The sequence below is a fragment of the Sparus aurata genome, chromosome 6 (assembly GCF_900880675.1).
Source record: "Sparus aurata chromosome 6, fSpaAur1.1, whole genome shotgun sequence".
Classification (NCBI taxonomy): domain Eukaryota; kingdom Metazoa; phylum Chordata; class Actinopteri; order Spariformes; family Sparidae; genus Sparus; species Sparus aurata.
The window spans coordinates 34,565,447-34,589,419 of record NC_044192.1 but is presented as its reverse complement, the minus strand read 5'-3'; the positions used below and the strand labels follow the sequence as shown (position 1 = coordinate 34,589,419).

At 41.9% G+C, this 23,973-nt stretch overlaps 1 protein-coding gene across 3 annotated transcripts in view; it reads right to left on the bottom strand.

The window, feature by feature from the left end:
• The window catches only part of fbln2 (fibulin 2), a 101,080-nt gene that overhangs the window by 3,127 nt on the left and 73,980 nt on the right, over nt 1–23,973 (bottom strand). For 2 of the 3 annotated variants that reach the window (XM_030421012.1, XM_030421013.1), the window contains exons 10-15: nt 23,649–23,786; nt 20,869–21,012; nt 14,454–14,582; nt 7,564–7,689; nt 6,099–6,215; nt 5,498–5,626 (exon numbers count right to left, since the gene is read on the bottom strand). In XM_030421012.1, the coding sequence (XP_030276872.1) occupies nt 5,498–5,626; nt 6,099–6,215; nt 7,564–7,689; nt 14,454–14,582; nt 20,869–21,012; nt 23,649–23,786 (783 nt within the window). The remainder of the gene's footprint in view (nt 1–5,497; nt 5,627–6,098; nt 6,216–7,563; nt 7,690–14,453; nt 14,583–20,868; nt 21,013–23,648; nt 23,787–23,973) is intronic. The other variant, XM_030421014.1, reaches the window with a different exon arrangement.

Here is a 23,973-nt window from a genome sequence, read left to right as displayed (position 1 = left end):
TAACTCTTCAGCACACTTTACCATGACTAAAATTACCTAAAATTACAGAAAATATCTTTGAGGGGAAAATAAAAATAAAAATCTGATGTGTATAGACCTGCCAACCCTCGTCAAAATATTTTGAGTACCACTTGTGTTGTGCGGCTTTTTTTCGCAGACTTTTACAACTTCATTGCTTTGCACGCAGTAATTTCCCCATTCACTGCCTGGAAATCGGTTATAAAAAAACAATAAAACCTATATTTTAAATGTTTTTTGCCCTCCACATGGCGTCCACAGTCTGCAAAACACACACACACACACACACACACACACACACACACTTGTTCATAGTTCTTATTTTGACAAGTTAAGTGATAGACATTTTTTACAATTTGACCTGACTCCAAAATATCATGTGCACTGCACTGGACATTTTAATATTGAACAGTAAAACTAAAAAGTTGCACTAGCTTTCATTATACGATATGTGTGCTTATACAAGCTGATAGCCACAGGTTAACTGCATTGATTATTTCAATACTTATTTAATCAAAATGAATTAAAAATTATTTTAATATATATTTAATTAAAATGGTAATAATTTATTTTGTATATTGCAATAGGTGTTTTTGTTTTCAAGAATGTAATAATTAAATTGGCTTACAGCACATATGCACACATCACCGGGCTAATTTATATATTACCTGCAGCTCCCTGGTGGCTTATGTCCACATCATAATTGCACACTGTGCAAAATGCATGATGAGGAACTTTAGAGGGTCGCAAGCATGGCCACTGTTCTTGATATTTATTCAAAAACTTCTGGGGGACATGGACCCTCTTCTTTTTGGCAGGTCTGCTGCCCTGTCCCTCCCTGTCTTCATCTCCCTCATCTGGTTGCAAAACTTGCTGCAAAAGATTTGTTGGCTACATGTTTAAACTGTATAAATAATCACATTCCTCCTTATATACAGGCCTTCTCTATCTGCAATGGATATACATAAAGGCTAAAATGCACACACACACACACACACACACACACACACACACACACACACACACACACACAGATGCACCGCTGCCTCTTCTTTCTCTTTTTTCTTTGACGATGCATTGGGGTCATTAGCAGGGCTGGACTGGGACAAAAAATCGGCCCTGGCATTTTTGGCTTAGACCAGCCCCTCATAATTAGCGGAGCACAACCGGAAAATAACCCCATAACTTTTTGCCTTTAGGCTTATTAGAAATCTACAGTTTATTATTACTTTAGAAGTCTATCAAATAACCATTGTGGAAAGCAAATAAGTACATTTACTCAACACATAGTTGAGTAAAGGTATATTCTATTTCAAGCATAATGTATCATCGGCATCCTAGATCTCAGAAGTTTAGCATCTATTGTTAACTCCACCACTTTTGTCTGCTCTGTGTAGTTCAATTGATTTTTTATCCTTTTTATTGAAATCATCTCTAATATGTATTTTCTGAATTTCCCTGATATAGTAGCTCAATTCTAATTCTTCAGGTTAAAAGGTGCTCCCTTTAAAAATCTATCAAATTGTTATATCAGGCTAAAAACAGGGCTGCTTTATGAACTCATGCAAAGCAACTTGAGACACTTAAAGCGAATGTCTCGCCAAAAAGCAACCGAGGCTTTATTTGGGATTGAATATGAGTCAAACCTTCGTGTGAAAGCATAATTACGACGAAAGAGGCACTTTTAAGATTTACCGTAGTTTCGGTTTTGGACATGTTAATTTTGAACGGGAGTGCATGGGGCAAGACATGCTAGCATCAAAATCGCTATTTTTATAACACTAAGAAGGCTCGACACAACATGAAACTTTGCTCGTAGCATCACTAGGGTCTCTACTCATGAACAAGAGCATTGAGAACATTGTTTGTGTACACAGAGTTTATGAAAAAGAAGGTTTTTGAACTACTCACGTTAGCTGCTGCGCTCCTGCGCGTTGCTGTCATGCCAGACAAAAAGTGTCGATCCCCGAGTGCGACCTGACAGCAGTGTTGCCAGATTGGGCGGTTTTCCGCCCAATTGGGCTACTTTTGTTGACGCCAGGCGGGAAAAAAATACATTGGGCGGGTGAATAAAATCTGGGCTGCTTTTGTCCACATTTGGCGAGTTTTTAATATTGTGAAAACAGCACTCTGAACTGCAGGAGCCCATTAGGAGCAGCGGAGGAGCAAGTTAAATAGAACAGAAAAGCACCAACCCCCGCCCCCCGGCTAACGGGGAGGAGCATAACTCTCTCTCTCTCTCTCCTCCCCCGCTAACAGCGAGAAGCGGCTTCCCCCCCCCCACACACACAAGGGTGTCTGACAACTTCGTGATTTGGGCTGGTTTTTAGTGGATTGGGCGGGTTCTAAGATCTGATTGGGCTGGAAACTGTCAATCTGATCTGGCAACACTGCCTGACAGGCACGCTTGAGGAGCGGTTCACCATTACTCCTGCCTGTCAGGTCGCACTCGGGGATCAACACTTTTTGTCTGGCATGACGGCGACGCGCAGGAGCGCAGCAGCTAATGTGAGTAGTTCAAAAACCTTCAAAGTTTGATGATGTGTCGAGCCTTCTTAGTGTTATAAAAATAGCGATTTTGATGCTAGCATGTCTTGCCCCATGCACTCCCGTTCAAAATTAACGTGCCCAAAACCGAAACTACGGTAAATCTTAAAAGTGCCTCTTTCGTCGTAATTATGCTTTCACACGAAGGTTTGACTCATATTCAATCCCAAATAAAGCCTCGGTTGCTTTTTGGCGAGAGTTTCGCTTTAATGCTCATTCGACACTTCTCAGCCTTGACCGTTTGCTGTTTTATCAGAATAAGGTGCTGTGGCTGCCAGATTTTGAGAAGTAGCCTATGCAATACCAATTAATATCGATACTAATCAATCGCCATTGCTCATCATTATCATGTAATTACAGTTCTCAACGGGCCTGAAAATTACAGTCCGAACCCGACACAGCGCTACAACCCGCATGAATTGTCTGCCGCCCCCCGTTAACTCGGCCAGAGCCCGCGGGTCCGGTCGGGTTTGTCGGGCCGGACCGACCCGTTGAGAGCTCTTCATGTAAGAGAGCAACAAGTCAACAAGTTATAGAGCTAACGTTCCCTCCATCACCTCACAGTCCCCGTCCCACGTTACTACCTGCTTACCGGCTATACTACACTGTCCCTGTCAGTCAGCATCATCTCTGGCTGCTCCTCTCCTGCCCGCTGCTGCTGTCTTCACCTTCAACCTGCTGTTACTGGATCATTGCTGTCTCAGAGGACGTGGAGGCTACAGCAGCCCCTCCAGCGAACATGTCTGTGATTTTAGTACATTTTGCAGCATCTACAGTGAGATTCTTCTCTTAGCACGCAACTTCTCTGCACCCAATTTCTTTCTCTTTGGTTGCTCCATGTTGTCAGTCCACGCGCTCTACACTTTGAAACTATCAGAAGTTACAGGAGACAGCGCAGGGAGGGGTGGGGCCGCCTTCGTACTATATCCTAATTGGCTCAGTTCACTGTCTATATTGAAGACGGACCAATGGGCCACTCCCTCTAAATTGTGCACTTAGAAAAAAAAAAAGGAGGGCTGAGTGAGATTGGACTAGCCCAATGTCCTTCAAGAAAATCAACCAATGGGACATCGCGGTCGATAAAAATGATTTATAATAAAACATTTGGATTAAATTATGAAAGCCCGGCCCATAAATGTGCGTCGGCCCACCGGGCATTGCCCGGTATGCCAGATGGCCAGTCCATGCCTGGTCATTAGGGGAACATGATCGATAGATTTGCTAAGAAAAAACACCTCGCAAATCTTTTTTTCTTTTTCTTTTTTTCACTTAGACTTCGACTCGAATGTTTCCACAGTTAAAGTAACGTTACGCGTAACGATTCACATTTACCAAAAGCTGTCAGGTCCGCAGACACACACACACACACACACACACACTTTACCTTTTTAAGCGCCAACTGCAGCGAGTGGGGAACGGAGGACGGAAAGGGAGGCAGAGGGCAGGAGGAGGCAGGGAGGAGGGGGGCGGGGATGTTACGCTATAAATTCTTTAGACTCGTTATTCTCCGCTTTTCTACAATGATTGGCTGAAACTGCTTTACCACGCTGCTGCATCGTGTTGTCAGACATGAGTACCGCACGTGCATATTTGCCACAGAACTCACATGTCCGCAGCTTTTTGCGTAGTTTAGAGGGGCGAGTCGTACCAGCGTGTTTAGATGTCAAATTGCGTACTTGCTACGCAAAATGCGTACAAATTGGCATGAGTTTTTAGTCCCATCTGCTTACAAGGGAGGGGTTAACCCTAACCCATCGGGGGGCATTTCACATTTTTTGGCCTCACTTGTGGGGAGCTGTCATGCCATCCATCTTTCTATACAGTCAATAGTAAAGGCCAATTCAGTATTAATACATACATATCATTACAGTACAACATATTTCTCCCTATAAAATCACAAATAGTTGTATTTACATATTTGCTTGTGTATAAATTACATTTTTAAACACTGGATAGAGCCAGGCTAGACTGCTATTTAGAGATGGTTGGAGGATGTTCCTCTGTTTGTGTATGAAAGTCTCACATTTTGACGAAGTCCAGCAGTAAGGTTATGCACTTGGGGTTTAAGTTTGTGCACAAAAAAGTGGGGAGCTGTGGGAATGTTATAAAGTGAGCAATCAGAGTGGCTGTGAGGTATCTCTGCTGCATGTAATGAAGTCAGAGAGATGGCTGAAAAAAAAAAAAATTGAAAAGAAGGACTATGATAAAGTAAGTGTGAAGACCCATGACTTTCAAAGGTAGGGGGGGGGACCTCCAAGGAGTTGAAAGGGCTGAAGACGGATGGAGAGTTTGCTGTGTTTCTGCTTGACTTGTGTTGCTATGTTTTACAGAATTTTCCATGAATTCTGGGGGGGCGGAGTTTCTGAATGGGCACTGATGGGATGGGTGTGTATTTTTTGCTGCACATTCAAATATCAACAGTCTTTCCCCAGAATCAGTGACTATACCTATAAGTTAAATGAAAGTTTGAAATATGAGAAGAACACAGGGGCGGAGTGAAGGGAATGTGTTACGACCTGGAATTCTCAGTCCAAGTGTCATTGCAGACCAACTTAGATTTCCATCTCCATGACACCTTAGCAATCTCAGACTGTATCAAACTTTCTCAAGATGAATGAGTTATGTACGATGTGTATAACTGAATTTCAACCAGAAATTGAGATAAACTTCATCACAGAGCAAAGTCACTGATATCAGTGATGGATGCAGCAACTAATTCAACTGCAGTTAAAAGTTAGCTTGTGCCTAATTTTTAAACTAGGTGAAAGATCTTTTTTGTCTACATGCAGTTTCCAATTTGTGGAAAAATACATGTAAAGATGGGAATCAAATCTGCTTAAAGACAGTTTTTCACCAACACTTTTAAATGCAGATGCAAATGTATCCAGAGTTGACATACTACAACATAATGTTTTTTTCATTAACGGCTAACCTCTACAAGTACGTCCGTTGGCAGACATAACATATCCATGAGGAGGACAGGAACACTGGTAGCTGCCGGCAACATTAAGGCACTTGAAGGTACAAAGGTTCCCGATGCTCTGGGAGCATTCATCAATGTCTGTTCAAAAAGACACACACATTTCATCGGTCAGATTGGAGCCCAGTGTAGGGCTCAAAGACAGGTTTAAACAAAGCACTTACCTACCTCAGTAATAAACACATTTAGTTAAATTAACAACTCTCTAACAATGTCAATCTAAGCTCAACATTTGTATCTTTGTAAAGGTAAGATCTGATGGCTGAGTTGAACTGGCTTACTAGATTTCACAGGTGAACTTGAACAATGAATGTACCTCTGACATGTAATTGCCTTGATAGTTAGTTCTTGACACTAACCTGTGGTAATCACTTACGTATATAAACATGAAAACATAAGAAAGATATTGCACTGTACTGTACATATAGTATAATTCATTTGAAGTAGCTTGTGTGTCTAACTGGTTAAAGTCCAGTCCAGTATTCACTCTCCTTTTGGATCTGATTTGGTCTCCACCAACCAGTCTCTACCTAGTGATCTTGGTAGAAGATACCTTCACAGGTGTGTCCGTCCTCTTTCAGGAAGTAGCCTTGGCGACAGTAGCACTGATATGAGCCATAGATGTCAGCACACTCTTGGCTACAGGGGTTTTTGTCACATTCATTTATATCTAAACAAAGAACAGAAAAATATATGGTTAGAATTCTTTCTGTTTTTCACATTTTCAAAGAAGAATACTGGCCAAACTGGGCATTTTCCTATTGTCTACTAAATTAGGAAATGCGTTAGCTGATTACTCCAATCTGTCTGACATGGCACTCAGCCCCAAACCCACTGGTTACTACAGAGGATGTAAGTCTTTAAAATTGAAGTAGTAAATCCTAAAGTTAGTTAACAGATAGAATTGGTAATTTTGCTGGGTACTATTTACTAATAAAGGATTGACACACACTTGGCACTGGTGAGTGCTTGGGGGAGCTGGAAGGTACATGCGATTTAGTTGTGGAGTTACAGATTCATTAATCCTCATTTTTTCTCAGCATAGCTCAGACATTTTGTGCCAATATAGGTTTAATATAGAACATGGGGTTCATAATTACACATGTAATGAAACAAATGCTTAGATGTTGACAGAGTTATTGTTAGTAGTTGATTTAATTATCTTACTTAAAGTGACTTGAATTGATTGTTAATAAATGATTCAAGGATTTTAGATGGAAAGGACAGTATTGAAACATAGTGGTAGTAACTTTGGTCACCTTTTTCTCCACCCTTGTGCAAATGTAGGAGTAGTGTTGATTTTCAAATTTTACAAGTTAAAATAGTTCAATTAAAAGTGTGCGTGTTATATGCTCTGAGCAAATTCTATAAAGATATGCTCCAAATGGTTCTCACCAACTGCTTTCTTAGAATCAGTAGTAAGAACAGCATCAGTAACAACACTGTTATAAATATGACAGAGGGCAAACTGAGTGACTTGGCTAACGACAGAGTTATTATTCGTAAGAGGCAGCCATTTATCATTGCTTCGGCGTGAATTTGAATCCATCAATTTGTGTATTACAGGATATGCTACAGGCTACAGTATTATTTTGCTTATCAGTTCAGTTAAAGACACTGATACTCAAACACATGGATCATCAACACAAACCTTTACAACTTCACTCAGTCTCCTGAATAATGACTGTGACTGCTGAGTGTAATGCGAATCAGGCTCCTGGTCAGCTTTGCTCTTTAAAGCACTGCCACGTCGTGACTTGCTGCACCTGGACCTGGAAACCATTATGTATACATGGTGGATGCCTCTGCATTCAAGAGATGGGGACTAAATTAAATCCCCAAAGAAAGCAGGTTTCAATGATGACAAAGACTTAGAAAAGTCTCATGATCACCTTTCTATCAGTGTATAACTCCAGGGACTGTGCATGGCTATATATATATGCATTTGCTATATATATGTATATGTTTTTTTTTCCTTTTTAATATATATAACAGACATATATAACATTCTGGCTTACCTTCACAGTTCTTGCCATCAAGTGCTAGGGAGAAGCCGGCTGTGCATGAGCAGCGATAGGAGCCTGGGGTGTTTTCACAGGTCTGGGCACATAGCCTGCCAGGATAGCGCCAGCACTCATTTACATCTGTCAGTGTGAGAAAAGGAGCCATGAGACAGCACACAGATACCTTCGGGCCGCTAAGGTCTCATCCAGACACACACCCAATGATGTGCAGTGTGAGTTTTTCACGTTCACTAATTGGGGGGTTAGGGGGGACTAGCCAGTAGCCTAGTTAGCCACAGAGCGTAGTGGCCCTTTCAGCTGATAGGAGTTAGCCCACACCACAACCTGAGCTCAGCCCTCCTCCCAATGAACACAGCTGGACACCAGACTGAACCCAGCCTATGAGAGCAACAGAGGCCAGTGGTGGAATATGGTGAAGTGGTCACAGCAGCTCTGAATGGGCTATGACACATCAACAGCTAGTGAATACTGTGTGCACAACTGTAATATTTTCATTTTACACTGTGAAATTAGGATTTATTTTGACCAAACAAGATTAGTAACATTAAGGATTACTTGAGTAAATTTACAAAACCATTCAAGATTATTGCCATATCAGAAACATGGATTAAAGCTGATAAAGGAATGGATTTCGAGCTGGATGGATATGAACTCAACCACATCAACAGAAAGAACAAAAGCAGAGGAGGTGTGGCTGTATATGTGGACAAAGACTTGAACTATAGGATAGTGGGAAATATGTCAACTGCTGTGGACAATCTGTTTGAATGTATAACAATTGAAATCTGTAGAGAAAAAAACAAAAATGTAATAATCAGCTGTATATATAGGGCACCAGGTTCTAGCATAGAATCATTTAATAACTGGATCGAGGCATCCTTTTCAAAGGTTAATCAAAAAGTCATTTTCATCTGTGGCGACCTCAATATTGATCTTTTGAATCCAAACAAGCACAAGGTAACAGACAAATTCATTAATACAATGTACAGCATGAGCCTTTATCCAAAAATCACCAGACCTAGCAGAATCACACCTCACTGTTCCACATTAATTGACAACATCTTCACCAATGATATTGAAGACAACACTGTCAGCGATGACTGATCATTGACATCAGTGACCACTTGCCAGTCTTCACAGTTTACGATGGTGAATTTAAAGGAAATCAGACAGATAAAAAGACAACATATAGACGGCTGAGGACAGATGAAACTATGGAGGCACTGAGAAATGACCTATGTGCACAAAAGTGGGATGCTGTATATAAGGAAAGTGATATTGATAAGGCATACAACACATTTTTAAGCATATTTACATCATTATATAATAAAAACTGTCCTATTAAACAATATAGTAGGAAACATAAATACTCAGATCGACCATGGATCACTAAGGGGTTACAGAATGCCTGTAAAAAGAAAAATACACTCTATAGAGAATTTATAAAAGAAAGAACTAAAGAGGCTGAAAATAAATACAAAGAGATACTAAATAAAAATAAAAGAAATATTAAAGGAATATGGGATATACTAAACAGCATTATCAAAAATGGCTCTAGACAATGCTACCCTCAGTATTTCATAGATAATGATATCAGAAAGGAAAACATTGATGATATAGTGAATAGCTTTAACCAGTTCTTTGTGAGTGTTGGACCAAACCTGGCTGAAAAAATTCCTGATCCCCCATCATCACAGGATTGGAATGATAATCTCATAGATAAAAAACACTAACTCAATGTTCCTCACAGCAGTAGAAGAGAAAGAAATAATTGATAAATTGACTGGAAAATTCGGTTAAGTCTCGGTACGGGGGGCTGATGGTCGCGGTGATTTTCATCACAAACACTCGGTGAGTTTTTAGTTGGTGACAGACGCTGTTTTTCTTTTTTTTAACTGGGTATTTTTTCCTGGTATAGACACCTTTATTAGCAGTAGACAGAGAGGAAACACGGGAGAGAGAGGGGGATGTGACATGCAGCAAAGGACCTCCGGCCGGAATCGAACCAGAGTTGGCTGCGTTTATGGTATGCGCTCTAACCACTCGACCATCTGCGCGCCCAGACGCTGTTTTTCTGGCAGAAATGTGACGAAGAGTCGGTAGGACAGACAGGAGGACGGACGCTTCTCTACATACAGCTGTGGTATTTGTTTTCCTTATATAAGTTGCTAAAGACAGTTACAGTTACTACGTAACTTTTGTTCGGTCCTGTAACGTTGCTTTGTGGGACATTTCTCTGTGTTTAGTTGAGTGAAGGACCTGTGCAGTTATCAGACTGTCAGACCGACACGCCCTCGCTCCGCGCCTCCGGCTTATTTGTTCACACTGGGACGGCTCACCAATAATGCGGCCCTGATACTCCCTCCAGAGGCGGATCAGCGCCGGAGCGAAATTTCCCCCCTCTCCGCATCTAAAACTTTCACACAGAGGCGGGTGCGGAGAATTGGCGCAGGATCCCCGCATGCAAACGGCAGTGTGAAAGAGGCTACTGTCGATGCTGCAAAAAAGAGCAATCAGGATAATTCATAACAGTGGTTACAGAGAACACACTAACCCCTTATTCTCAAAATCAAAAATACTGAAACTCACTGATCTGGTACACTTCCAAACAGCACAAATCATGTATAGAGCAACAAACAACATCCTACCAGTAAATATTCAAGCATGTTTTTTTCCGAGAGAAGGGGGATATAATCTGAGGGGCGAACTGAATCTAAAACATCTGTATGCACGCTCAACTTTAAAAACCTTTTGCATTTCAATATGTGGAGTGAAACTGTGGAACAGACTAGGAGCTCGGACAATGTCCAACCATGAGCAAATTCAAACAGCGGTACAAACAGATGGTATTTACAAGGTACAAGGAAGAAGAGGGGTATGACAAACACTAGGGTTCTCACATTTTGCCATACTTGTCATTTATTTCATTTTTACACAAGCAGTTATTGTGTTGTTGTTTGTTGGTGATTGTTTTTGTTGAGAGTATTAAAAAAAAACAAAAAAAAAAACAGGATACACAGGAAGTAAGACATAGGTACTAAGTGGAGAAGGGGTAGGAATTAATAAGCTATGCTTCTTCCTACTCCTTTTCAAACATACAAAGGGTTTTAACGACTAGTGCTTCAAGTGTAATATATTATTCACATGTTTGAAATAAAGCATTCATTCATTCATTCATTCATTCATTTCATTCATTCAAGTTGTGGAAAGGTAACAAAGGCTGAGTTTTGTTTTGTTTGGGGCACTTGTATTTGCATTTCCAAACCTTTTTGGCAATGAGGCTAAAGATATACTTGCATGGTGGCTAGCTCTCGTGTCCTGCGTCTGCTTGGAGCATCGGTTGTGCACGTCCTCAGAAATGAATGCTTTGCTTTGCATCCTCAAGATACAAGATGCCAATGAATGGTGGGAGCAGTTTAGGGTCAGCATATATACATACATATATACATCCTGAACACACCACTCTCACTGAAATTAATGGGGCGGACTCATAGGCGGAAATCCCGCCAGTAAAGCTGTCCCCCCCAGAATAATTTGAGACACAATTATTATTTTTTGAACAATGCAGTAGCATTTATTGAAAGCACAATGTAAGCAGTGCTCATTATAGTCGCGCAATAATGTGTTATTTACATCTTTAAAGATTTTGTCCCCCCCCCCATTCTTAGAAATGGTTGAGTCCACCCCACACTCTTTCCAACGGGCGGAGCTAGCGAGTGGGTAGGCGGGGGGTGGGGCTAGACTGGCTGGATGGTCAAGCCACGCCCTCACGGAACCACCCCCGCGAAACTGGAGAAAGGAGAAATTCTGTTGGAAAGTGATGTCGGTGAGTGAATTACGTTGCTACAATAAATGCAATAAATGAAAAACTTTATTCACATCTCACGGCGCTTTTGTGGGTGTATATTGTTGTTTAACGTTTGGGTATTTTGGCATTTTAATGGTCAGCATTCAGCGCATGTGATATCCTACGCGGCGGTAGCGTTAGCATTAGCGTTGTTGTAATTTATATAGCTCTGTGTGTGTGTGTGTGTGTGTGTGTGTGAGATATCCTACGCGACGGTAGCGTTAGCATTTTAGCCTAAGCGGAAGCAGGAAGTAACGGTCACTATGGCACCTTAACTCGGAAAAAGTCTCCATGTAAGTGAACGGGAGTCAAAGTTTTATTTCGTGATCCGATTGAATTGTGCCATGAGAAAAAAAATATGACCTCTACCTGTTTAAAACATCATGTTTCACGCCGAGAAATCAGCAGTTTGTTGTAAAACTATTGTCTAATAAAATTCAGAAGAATCTGTAACCAGAAAGACTACAAGTCGCGTAGGTGACGTCACACACCAATTGCCGCCCTTTCCCGTGTCAGTTGGTGAGGTATTTTTTGTGGGACACCAGATTTGTAGTCCGTAGAGCCGTCTTCACACAAAATACATTCTTCCGTTGGCGCTTTACGACAAACTGCTGATTTCTCGGCGTTACATCGAACGTGACAAAGTCTTATGAGATAGCAAAAATAATAGAAAGTTATCTAACGTTGAAATGTTGAATTAATTAACATGAATGTAAAATAATATCAATTCTAATAGGCCTTGTGTATCTTGAATCTAATGGTCAATTGTTCTTCTGTTTTTGTTCAGCATCCCACCTATTTCCCGGTCAGCGAGGAGCCAGTTTTTCCCTCAGCAGAGGCGTATGACTGTCCTTGTTGTCCCTTTCGGACAAGACAACATCACACTACAGTTTACCATCTCAGAAACCATTTAGATGCGGCAGTCCGCCATGGAGGTATGGTCACTCTTTATGTGGTCTACAGAAGCACATACTGTACTTGTGTGAGGCTGTCAATAACTCTAATGTAATAAATATTTTGTCTTGCAGAATACCGTATCTGCAAATGCAGCTTCAAATGCTGAGACGCTCACCATTTCCACTGCCTCACCTGTGACACAACCATCATAAGGAGAAATAATTTCATTGCTATTTAATAAATGAAAACAATTTTCTTGAGTCCTTGACTCATTTTTATCTGTAGTAAGATGCTGCAGATGATTTATCAGTCTGTGGTGGCAAGATTGTCTTTTTTTTCCATTCTGCTGGCGAGGTGGCATCAGACACAAGGATGCAAGGCAGCTGGGTAAACTACTTGGTGGTGGAGAGATGTACACTGAAGATGTGAGAGGCCATTCAGAACAACCACCAGGATCATCCACTTCATAACATCTTTATGGATCAAGAAAAAAAGGCAGTGGTGGACATCTCCCCTTTCTTCACTGCAGGATAGATAATAATTGTACTTTTTTTTTTTTTTGCCTGACCTACTGCTAACAGATTTCATAGTTTGATCTTAAGTGTCATTGTTGCGAAATAATAGAAACATTTCTTTTGGTAATGATTTGCATTATTTGCTATCGCTGGCTTTTTTCAATCATCTATCATTATGATATTCCATGAAAAGGGTTCAACTTTTTTACTTACTTAACCAGTCAACTGAGAACCACTGCCCTTGATTACCTGGACAAGTCCCAAAATACACTCCACACAAACGGGCACATACAGTAACAAAGGCTATGACACATCAATATAGGACATGACGCTGTATAGGTGAGAAGTGGTTAAAAAAAGTTTTCCAAGGTATGTTTTTTAGACTGACGCAGACCTACATCATTGGAAGATAGGAAAATTATATAATGCTTTCTTTGATTGTTGTACAGTCTGCTGATTGATGATGCCTACATGATAATTTATGTAGGAAAAATCCTCCATCCAGGCGCTGTTTCTACCGAGTTTCCGAAATCCCGACTGTCCCTGAACTAACCACGATGACGTAGTGCACTCTAGGCAGAGCTTGGCGTGTGACGTCATAGACATATATACTATGCTATGTACTTTAAGATGTATTTTTTGTAGCTCTGTTTCCGTGTTGAGTATAATAAGCCATATAATTAATAAACATTTGATATAATGTATGTTTTGTACATTAGGTATTCATTTTACGCACCATGTTTCATTATTTTTGGTAATACATTAATTTAAAGCAACAAAAAAATCTGAGGAGCCAGTTGGGAGCTGAAAGAGCCGCTCTTTTTAGTGAGCCGAGCCATAAGAACTGGCTCTCTTAAAAGAGCCGGAATTCCCATCACTAGCGGCCGGATGCAATACTAACGTCTGCGGCGGGAGGCGGGGCTTGACCGTCAAGCCAGTCAAGCCCCGCCCATGACACGCACGTCACACATAGACATATATATGCAGGTGCACCTCTAGTTTGCACCACAGCATCTGATTCTGTCTGAATGGACAGACAGTGTTTTCTTTTTTGGCCCACACATAACCTTTTCTTACCTTAGTTTCACCTGCCCAATTATTGCTAGAAGAAATGTCAACAGATGATGTGAATTTAATTTGTATGACAATGATTTATATTAATTTCCATAAAAGTCTTCCAGCAAAAAGGAAATCACTTTGTAAGTATTTGTTTTTTTCTTTGAATTTCTTCTCAATGAAAAATAATTCCTTCCTGATCACTATAAAAAGTGAAATACATCCAGACTACGGCATCAAACCTTGGAGTCATTATTTTCATCTCTAACATCCAATCAGTGTCAACAGGGATGTAAAGAATAGATTATGCATCCAGGAGGAGTCCCTTATATAACAGTTAAGTGTTTCTACCAGTCTTCTAATAATTCATTGTTAACCCCATCTAATTTGCAATCATTTTCAGGAGTGTCCCCCTGTCCTTTTTATTCAAATCTGACATACCATTAGCACACTGAGCGAGTGAGATTAGTTTAAGCCTCCAGAGCAGCCCTGGTTTCAGAGACTGTTTGGACAACTAAACCTCCAATCTGTTTGTCATCATTTCACAGACCTGACACAGTGATACGTACCAGTGCAGACTTTGTGGAGGGCGTCATACTGGTAGCCTGTCTGACAGTCACAGCGGTAGCTGCCAGGGAGGTTGTGACAGATCTGGCCGGCTCCACAGCGGTGCGTCCCCATCTGACACTCATCAATGTCTAGACAGGCAGAGAGAAAGATAAATCAGCTCAGCATTGACCCAGTCTGCATCTGACTGCTTCCAGCTTAAACACAGCAATTCCTACTCACACTGCCAGATGCACCACGAACATAAACACAATCTTTAAATCTGGAAGACTGTAATAAATAAATTGTGCTACATTCAAATTACCTCTGAAATGTTTTGTCACTTCATCCATAAAAAGGAAATTAAAAGGCCGTGCTGCTAGTGTGGCACCCATGAAGTCCATTTTTTCACTGTTCTGGAGCTTTTGATATTTTCTTTTTTCATCAGCAGATGGAGTTGAACCATCTGTCACAATTTACATTTTTCTCTGAACTTTAATCTTCTGCTAATGATCATCTGATTAATAATTATTAGTAAGCTCCAGAACAGCTACACAAACTTTGTTGTTGTCTGTTTCCTAAGCCAACAGGAGTTTGCTCACATCATTCACTAGCAAGGACCACACTGTCAACAAGATGCGTTTAAACGATTGATTATGAAAGAAAAAGAAAACAAAACGCCAGTTCTTCGAGTTCTTCGATTGCGTGAGAGGAAAGAAAAGAAGGAACAGGGAGAGAGAAATGAGGTGGAGGATCTGGGCGCAGAATACGAGAGTCAAGAAGAGGAGAGGGTCAGGTGGTTATTTATAGGAATATCGGAAGTTGGTGCTGTTGAGGTGTGGTCCTACTCCTGAAACCTCGCCAGATAATCCTCAATTCACTAGCAAGGACCACACCATCAACAAGATGCGTTTAAACGATTTATTATGAAAGAAAAAGAAAACAAAATGCCGGTTCTTCGATTTCTTCGATTGCGTTGTTGGGAAGCTCTGTAGAGAATCCACCGCCGCACCCGGGCAGCGACAGACCCCCAAAAACCTCCAATCACTTGAGATGAGATTGTGCAGATCTGAGATCTTTGGGATCTGAAAAATACCAGACAACACGAGATGAAGAGAGGATCCGTCATTTTTATGCTCCGAGATTTTGTGGAATTGCAAGAAGTTAGCAAGGGTTTCGAAAGGATTCAGTGGTGGTTGGACCTTGGAGTAAAAGACGGGTGTAGGCGGACCAGATCGATTGGTTTTAGTTTGCTTTAAATAGAATACCATGGTTTCATCTGAAAAGTGAGACAAGTCTGAAATGCATGCATGGCGGCTTGAGTCGAACGAATGGTTGGGTGTTGAATTTGGAGCATCTGAGGAAACCGAAAAAAGCAAGCAAGAACATGGCTTCCAGGGTTCGGGCAACTTGAGGAGTGCCGTAAACAGAATGGATGGTGTGGAGGCAGACTAACAGCAAGTCAGCAGTAAGAGGAAGATGGTGAGGGCTTTTAGCTGGCTCTTGACGCAGTAGTCCTTTAAAAAGGGAAGTTATCGAACTGCCGGTTATTGGCTTGGAAAAGAAGCTGATACCGCTAAGGTAAGCTTTGATGGTGTGTGTTTTAATTGCCATGATGGAATGGGCGTAAGTAATGAAAGAAGTCAAGGTGATGAGATCGAATGACGGAATGATTATGTAATATAGGTTGTGAAGTAATGGAAGCTTTTCCAAGCTGTCCAGTAGGAAGAGAGGGTTGAGGGTGATAGGCTGATGATGGAGCTCTGGGAGTCGCCCAGGGGTATTAGCGCAGGATTTAGGAGTTGAATGTCAGTGCTGAATATGGAGGAACGGGCGTTGGGAAGGTATCTGCGTGAGGTGCCAAGCTTCTGAACTTCTGGCATTCATTTGCGAGCTCCAGAGGCCATTCTGCTGCAAACCATCTTCCATTGTAGAAACCCCCAAAACCGGCAGAAGGAGCAGCATTGATGTCGTGTGGGTGAGTCGGTTGGTCTCGTAAAAGAAAGTGATTCCGTTCCAATTGGTGAGAAGGTTGAGTCATAAACGGATTTCGGCATGGCTCGAGCTATCCAGGGAGATGGAAGTCAAGAGTGATGGGATGGAAGAAGCGATGGATAATAGGTTAGAGATAAAGGCCCCGAAGTTGAGGTGGCCCAGAAGGGACAGAAGTTGACTTTGGTGCAAAACGGGGTGCAGAGGAAATTGGATATCAGGAGGCTGATTCGGTTGAGCTTTCCGAACGGGAGTGAAGCCTGAAACTTGTTTGTGTCAAGAGTGATTCAGAGAAACTCGAGGGATGTGGAGGGGCCCTCTGTTTTCTCTGCAGACAATGGAACCCCGAGGTCGGAGAAGACTGAAGTCAGGGTAACCAGGCCGGAAGCGGGTGGCGATGAGGGGGGGAAATGATGAGAAATTGTCCAAGAGATGGACGAGGAATGGAACCCCATGGTTGTTAGACAGGATCCAGCAGAGGGCTTCAGATAGGGTGTCGAAGAGTTTAGGCTGCTTTGCAACCAGGCGCCTCACAGCGAAGTAATATGCACCACACCAGCGGACTCTGAAGAAATGCCAGAAGTCTGGGTGAATAGGGAGGACTTTGAAAGCACAGTTGATGTCTGTCTTTGAGAGCCACAACCCTTTCCCGGCGAATTTGATAAGGGCGATGGCATGGTTGATGGTGGCGTAGTGAAGGGAGAAGGCCTCACTCGGGATCAAGCTATTGATGCTGGGGATGATACTGAAGTGGGGTGCTGAAAGATCGATGATGATCCGCTTCTTTCCGGAGTATTTCGTGGTTGCGATACCGAGGGGGCTGATGTGGAGGTTAGGAAACAGAGAACGGTCGGATCACGAAATCTTCCTTAACTTTCTTAGCGAGCGGGTGGTCGACTGACTCCAGCTCGGTTATGGCCGACTGAAGGTTTTTTGATTACGAAAGAGATGGAGGGTTGTGTTCCGGGGTGAAAACCCTCTTCAAGTCCTTTATAAGAAACTAGCTTCAGCGAGGTAGGTTGTGCAGGCATGCAGGGCGGGCATGGCCCCCACTGTAGAAGGAGCAGATGTGGAGTGGCACTGGGACATGGTGCATCCGGTACTGTTGAAGTTGTTGCAAATCGAACAACTTGCATGACGGGCCTACACAAACTTTGTTGTTGTCTGTTTCCTAAGCCAACAGGAGTTTGCTCACATCATTCACTAGCAAGGACCACACTGTCAACAAGATGCATTTAAACGATTGATTATGAAAGAAAAAGAAAACAAAACACCAGTTCTTCGAGTTCTTTGATTGCGTGAGAGGAAAGAAAAGAAGGAACAGGGAGAGAGAAATGAGGTGGGGGATCTGGGCGCAGAATACGAGAGTCAAGAAGAGGAGAGGGTCAGGTGGTTATTTATAGGAATATCGGAAGTTGGTGCTGTTGAGGTGTGGTCCGACTCCTGAAACCTTGCCAGATAATCTTCAATTCACTAGCAAGGACCACACCATCAACAAGATGCGTTTAAAGGATTTATTATGAAAGAAAAAGAAAACAAATTGCCGGTTCTTCGAGTTCTTCGATTGCTTCGTTGTGGGGAAGCTCTGTAGAGAATCCACCGCCGCACCCGGGCAGCGACGGACCCCCCAAAACCTCCAATCACTTGAGATGAGATTGTGCTGTTAGGAAACAGAGAACGGTCGGATCACGAAACCTTCCTTAACTTTCTTAGCGAGCGGGTGGTCGACTGACTCCAGCTCGGTTATGGCCGACTGAAGATTTTTTGATTTCGAAAGAGATGGAGGGTTGTGTTCCGGGGTGAAAACCCTCTTCAAGTCCTTTATAAGAAACTAGCTTCAGCGAGGTAGGTTGTGCAGGCATGCAGGGCGGGCATGGCCCCCACCGTAGAAGGAGCAGATGTGGAGGAAGTGGCACTGGGACATGGTGCATCCGGTACTGTTGAAGTTGTTGCAAATCGAACAACTTGCATGATGGGCCTGCCTTTCTTATCTACGCCGTTGGTCACAGGAAAGATGACAGAGGGGGCAGATGACAACTGTTTTGGAGGTGTGGGTGCTGGTGGAGCTGCCGATGACAGGCGAGAGAAGGCTGAAGCTCTTGTTCGGTTTTGGTGCGGCTCAGTGTGGTTAGCTGTGGATAAAGTGAAATTAGTGGTTGCCTGCTGAGGGGGAAGAATGGGTGCTGGCATCCCGGTGCCTACCACCCCAGCCGACATGGCTGCTGGGACTGATGGAGCTGGGAGATGGAAGATCCCTGCATCTCGGCGTAGGGCACTCGCAAACTGGAGCCAGGAGCCCCGTTTGAAGCAAGCTGCTGTGGTTGCTGGAAACGGACAGCAGAGGGCGCTGGCATCCCGGTGCTGGGAGCCCCGGTTGAAGTGAGCTGCTGTGGTTGCTGGAAATAGGTGTCAGAGGGCACTGGCACCCCGGTGCCAAGAGTTCCGGTTGAAGTGAGCTGCTGTGGTTGCTGGAAACAGGAAGTAAAGTGCGCTGGCATCCCGGTGCCACAAGCCCCGCAAAGATTGGCTCTTTCTGTTGTCTTTGCGCTTTCTGTTGTCTTTGGGCTGTAGTATTTAATTGTACTGTCCCTTTAACAGGAGCGTTGACGTCATGGCGTGTTTGGGTGCGCTTGATGACTTTACCCGGAAGAGAGCTGGTGATGAAGGAACAAGCCAACATGAGTGTGGAGAAAAGTCTGGCTTTATGTCCGTTCGGTGAAACAGAAATCCTTTGTCTTTTAAAGTTTTCTGGAGAGTGGCTACTTTCCAATCAGTGATTTTTTAAGATGAAGGCCGGTCAGGGGATCTCACCGGTGCGTGGTGATGCTGCGACCCTCGAGTTGTTCTGCGGTTGTCGGAACGAAGGCGGGAGGCTTCACCTCTCGGGGGCGAAGGAGTTGGCAGCTGTAGCGATGGCGACTTTCTGTTCCGGAGTTTCCTCGTCCTCTCTTTGCTGCGGGAGGAGGTGGGCTGGGAGACACGGAGGAATCGTCGGGCGAACTATGGTAATCTTGGATGTTGAGGAGAGATGAACCAGGTGGGATTCGAACCATGGATGAGATGGAGAACCATGGATGAAATAGAGTTGCTCTTCGAACTCGCTCGATTTCTAGACGGCTTTTGAGCCACTGGAATCAGGGTCTCGGGTATGGAGGTGACGGGAAAGTTGTCGGCTTCTGATGAATGGTGATCCTGATCTCGTCTGAAAAGATCATCGTCCGACGGGGATAGTGTTACGGAGTCCATGATGAGGTGAGTAGAGGCTGATGTTGCTTGTACAAAAGTTTGGATGTGCTTGAGGCGATGTCGCATGATCTCGTTTCTGGCAGAATACGAGAGCCGCAGAATATGAGAGCAAAGAAGAGGAGAGGGTCAGGTGGTTATTTATAGGAATATCGGAAGTTTTGCTGTTGAGGTGTGGTACTACTCTTGAAACTAGGCTAGATCAATTTCAATTAATAAATGCTAATGTAGCTTGTTAATTAAACTTTACAATTTACTGATTTACAAACTATTCAGTAAGCAATTTTAAAGGTTTATAAGCACCACTTCATAATGGCTATGCAAATAATGTTTATAGAGGAACTAAACAGTATTTAAAGTTTAATAAAGTTTAAAAGTTGCAACTTTACGATGTAGCTTAATGAAGGGTTTATAAAGCTATTGTGAAAGGTTTTGAAAGGTTTGTTGACAGTGAAATAAGCATTAAATTAAAGTTTAATTGGAGTGGCTGTAAGTGATATATTCTATTAAGATTAGTGTTAAATAGCTCTACATTCCAACAGTAATCAAGTGTGGTTGGTCAAGTGCGGCAGCATTTTATGCCCAAATTTTCCACGGTTTAATGAGCAAAATGGAGTTGGACACACCTTTAATGAACTAGCGCTTTAGACTATGTGCTATAGTCTGTCTAAATAGGGCCTGCAGTGTGTAAAGGGGTGCTGCAGCAAAGCACCATATGGGAAAAAAATGTTTTTTTGAAAATGAAAGTATTAAACCTATTCTACTAGGACCCCAAAATAAAAGTATGCACCTGGAAATTAGCGTAATATGACTTCTTAAGGCGTTGTTCAATGAATTGGAAACCAAAACCACATTTTTTTTCAGTGTTAACGTTTACTTCTTAAAATAACTTTGCCTCCATTTAATTATTTTTACTGTCTTGTGTCTTAATTCCTGTGATTGCCTGTTTGCACATTCGGACCAAAGTGACAACTGATTACAAAACTGTCTCCCTCCTGTTGGCCTTTGCCCAGCACTTCCCCAATCAAAAGTCATTTTAGCAAGCTCATTTATGTATTTCATTTCAGTGTGATTTGGTCTCGTTATAACTGACCTTAACTAGCTGACTGTTCCCTATAATGGCATTTTGTAATCATGAATTTGAGCACTATGTTTTTCATAGATTTCCGCCTCCTGCTGTTGTGTTAAAGAGGTTGATCTCACCAACACACTTGGCTCCATCAGGGCTGGAGTGGTAGCCGTGGCTACACATTACAACTTTCTTCTGGCACGTGTAGGAGCCCACTGTGTTGATACAGTTGAAGCCTAAGCTGCACGGCTCATTTGGGCCGCTGCATTCATTTATGTCTGCAGAAGCACACACACACACACACGCACACACACACACACACACACACAGGAACAATTAAGCCTCAACACAGCTGAGACAATGACAATTCCACAGGAGAATGATTGTGAGGGGGTTTAATCCTGATTGACAGACCTACCTACTGTATGGCTCCTTCTGCCCAGTCATTTTAACACAACAATTATGGAGTCGCAAATGTACTTGTTAGCAGTATTAATGTCTTCCTAATATGCAGTTGATGCTCTAGTAAGCACCTTGAAGCAACCAAGTCACAAAAATGCCACAAAGCGCTGGAATAGCCACAGCCCTCTAAGTCACAGATTTTGAGCAATCAAATAAAAAAATTGAAATACAAAAAATTATACATTTGAAAAAAAACTAAAGGAATTGTGGTTTATTTGGACTGTAGTCATCACATTTATATAGAATGCATGATTGGTTCTGATTCACAGTGAACTACTCATGCCGTAAACCATTGTGATTGATTAATTTCCAATGACTGCCAACTTACAAAAAAACATCTTACTTGTGATTTTCCAGCTCGTCCTATGTAGGTTGGAAATGAAAGCAGCTTACTACAACCAATATTTCCAATTCTTATTTAGATAAGATTCCTTTATAGAAGCTTTTTTTGTCTTAACCCAACCAAACTGCGACTGTAAAACGAAGCCTGTCACTAGCACATTACAACTGACAAGTTGTTTTGTGAACACTGATATGTACAGTTTTGGGAGTTGCTGGCAATGAACCTATTGCACAAACACGATTTTGCATTTACTTGCATAATTACACTGACTTAGTATGTAATCTGTCCGTGTTTATGAATGGCCTCACATTTGGTCTGAATGCATCATTAGGAGCCCATGGTGATAAAAACAGAGCTAAAAAGAGAGTCAAATATTGGACTTGCAGTAGTCTGGAGACTGAAACATGTTAATGCCAATGAAGCTGCGACTATTTACTAAAACATGGGCCATACAAATCAGTGCCACTTCAAAGCAGGAAATAACTGTATTAAGAGATCAAGGGAAGATATAAACCAAAGAAATTGGTGAAAATATGCAAAAATGTTTCCTAGTGCTAATGCTAGATTACCATAAACCCTGAGGAGGCCTTAATGCACCCTGTGGGCCATTACTATTACTATTACTACACAATAACTTTGTGGTAATTTGATTTGATTTGACAATGTTTTGCCAGAACCACACTGTGGGTTAGTCCTGCCCTGTAGAACTGAAAGAGACTGCAGAATAAAACAACACATGTCTATTGGTTTGTAATTCGTGCCGCCTTTCCCTCCTTACCCATTTCACAGTTATTTAAAGTTCAAGAATATAAAGAAAGCTTAAACAACAACAGCTGTCTCTTAAAGGTGCTGTCTTGTTTCACAGAGTTCACACTGTTGGGGAGAAACTCTAACGTGATCAGCTGTGTGTACATGGGGTGTTATAAAGTAAGACCCGAAACATCCCAGCATATTTGCGCACTGAGCATTAGCCCTTAATATGAGGAACTCACATTGACAGGACAGTGTCTGAACAAGAGATGCCAGGAACAAACTTTCCTCAGATCAAGTGTATAATGACCGAAAGGATAATTTCATGTTTTTCTGCAATGAAGCTGTCACACAGTAGTTGAATACTCCCCCCTGCTTATTACCACTGTTGCTGTTGTAAAGGAGTTTTGAACATAAAACATGAGAAGACGATAAACTATGATGTAACATGCAAAGGCTCATGTATCAGAATGAGGCCATTAAATTTTAGTGCTTGATCTGACTCTAATAATACACAATATTCCACTGTCACACTGTTGACAGTTTTGCACCAATTATAACACATCCCTAGCCACAAGAAAGACAGAACAGTGTTGTTATATAACCTGCTAACACAAAGTAGATGTATCTTGTGTAGTGAGCATAGAGAAATTAAAACTCCCCTGGGCGATAACATGAAGGTCCTACTTAGAACATGGGGTAAAGGTGCACTTCAAAATAATGTGGTCAAATAAGTATTTCAAAAACAAACATATAATGAGCCTTACAAGAATGGAAGGAAAAAGGTATTGCTATGAACCACAAAGGTATTGCAAGTTAACACAAAACACATTGTGAGGGAATGCAAAAGTAGTGTTAAAAAAGTCTCACTGTTACCAAAAGGGGATCCATAGGTTTCAGAAATTAAAAAAAAAAGTTTTACCTCTGAAATATATTTTTTTCACATATGGAAAAAATAATTAAACAACTGAATAAGATTATCCTGACAAAATATATGAAAAATATTAATCAATATTTTGTACAATAAGTAAATAGGTTTTAAGTTGGACAGCTATTTAATAGTTATCTATCACATGTGAAAGTGTATCTGGTGTGAAAAACCTACAGAAAACTGAGCGCAGAATTATCTATTGATCCCTTTGGCTTTACAAAGCTTACAGTGACTTTTAGTCCATTGTTCAGTTGTCCAACACAAAACTTTTTTGCTTTGCTCGACCCTTACTGTCTCTTAGTGTCACGTGTAACAGGACAAGGAGCTCTGAAGCTGTTTGATTTGGCCTGACTCTCTATTAGTTATTTAATGGTCATGTGTTTTAAGTTTTCATTAGCCAGCAGAGAGCAGCACTGACAGTTTCTCACCGATACAGTTGCCATGGGAGTCCTGTGTGAAGCCGCTGATACATTTATTCTTGGGATTACACAGGAAAGAGCCCACTGTGTTCTCACACACAAAGCCCAGTTCACAGTTATGGGATTGCAGGACACATTCATCAATGTCTGGAAGAAAGAACAGATAAACGAGATAAAAGATTCAATGAGGCATCTTGACAAAATAATCCACACTTTATATTGTAAAGAGTTGTGTGCGGTAAATGCTCTGAGCTTCAATCTGAGCAGTCAGTACGTTAAAAACACAGTAGGTGGCACTGTTGCTCAAGCAAAGGAAAAAAAACATGCAGCGCCC